Raw genomic sequence first — 804 nt, forward strand, 5'->3', positions numbered from 1 at the left:
AAAAAAAAAAATCAGAAAACCCATCCTGAGTGAGTACATACCTGAAAATCTGAAAGAATCTGAAGTAGATAATGTTGACAGCCAGTTAAGTCATTGAAGCATAACATTTTCTATAATACAAATTCTTAAAAATACAATTCAACAAGCCACAAGACTAATGATCTGAGTGAACGGAGTTTAGCAAGAATGCATTCAAACTGCTGCTGAGAGTGCCCTTTGAGCACATCAACACAAACTGCATGTTGAATTTGCGAGCTTAGGGACTGACGATAAGAACAACACTGGGTACAAGATAACTTAGAACTCCCCAAAAAAGACAGACTAATCTCCCGGGCAAACGGCAGGATTCAGGTCAACCATAAAGAGTTAAACAATTATGAGAACATGTACAAAACCAAACTACCACCATTTCAAATGTGTGGTTTAAATTACATACCCCTTTGCATTCTGTCAAGGATGTCGATTTCTTCATCCCCGTCTACTGCAATTTGAAGCGAAGAGACAGACTGAGCTGCTATAATACCAGCAGAAATCTCACTTACAGCACCATCAACTTGCTCGAAACATAAGGCATGGTGGTGACCTTCAGCATAAGGTCCAGCTGAGACTGACCAGTAGTCATTCCGAAATCCGTGCCACGTTGATCCAAATCTATTGAGATTAGAGGTCCACCTACTCCCTTCAAGGGAGCACCTCCCGAACTCCTGCACTGGAATGCCAGGTCTTGTAACATTCATTACGTGGTCAATCTGCCCAGGGCACTCCCAAGGGTTGAGACCGTCATTTTTCAGAAAAATCTTGTAT

At 41.5% G+C, this 804-nt stretch overlaps 1 protein-coding gene across 1 annotated transcript; it reads right to left on the reverse strand.

The window, feature by feature from the left end:
* Positions 1-65: 65 nt before the first annotated feature.
* Positions 66-784, reverse strand: LOC111787044 (the record flags this gene model as incomplete). The annotated part of the gene is given in 1 exon segment (XM_023667206.1): positions 66-784. A coding segment is annotated over 1 exon segment (356 nt), but the record flags the coding sequence as incomplete, so codon positions are not given.
* Between the last annotated feature and the right edge of the window lie 20 nt (positions 785-804).

Source organism: Cucurbita pepo, unplaced genomic scaffold, assembly GCF_002806865.2.
Source record: "Cucurbita pepo subsp. pepo cultivar mu-cu-16 unplaced genomic scaffold, ASM280686v2 Cp4.1_scaffold004506, whole genome shotgun sequence".
NCBI lineage: Eukaryota > Viridiplantae > Streptophyta > Magnoliopsida > Cucurbitales > Cucurbitaceae > Cucurbita > Cucurbita pepo.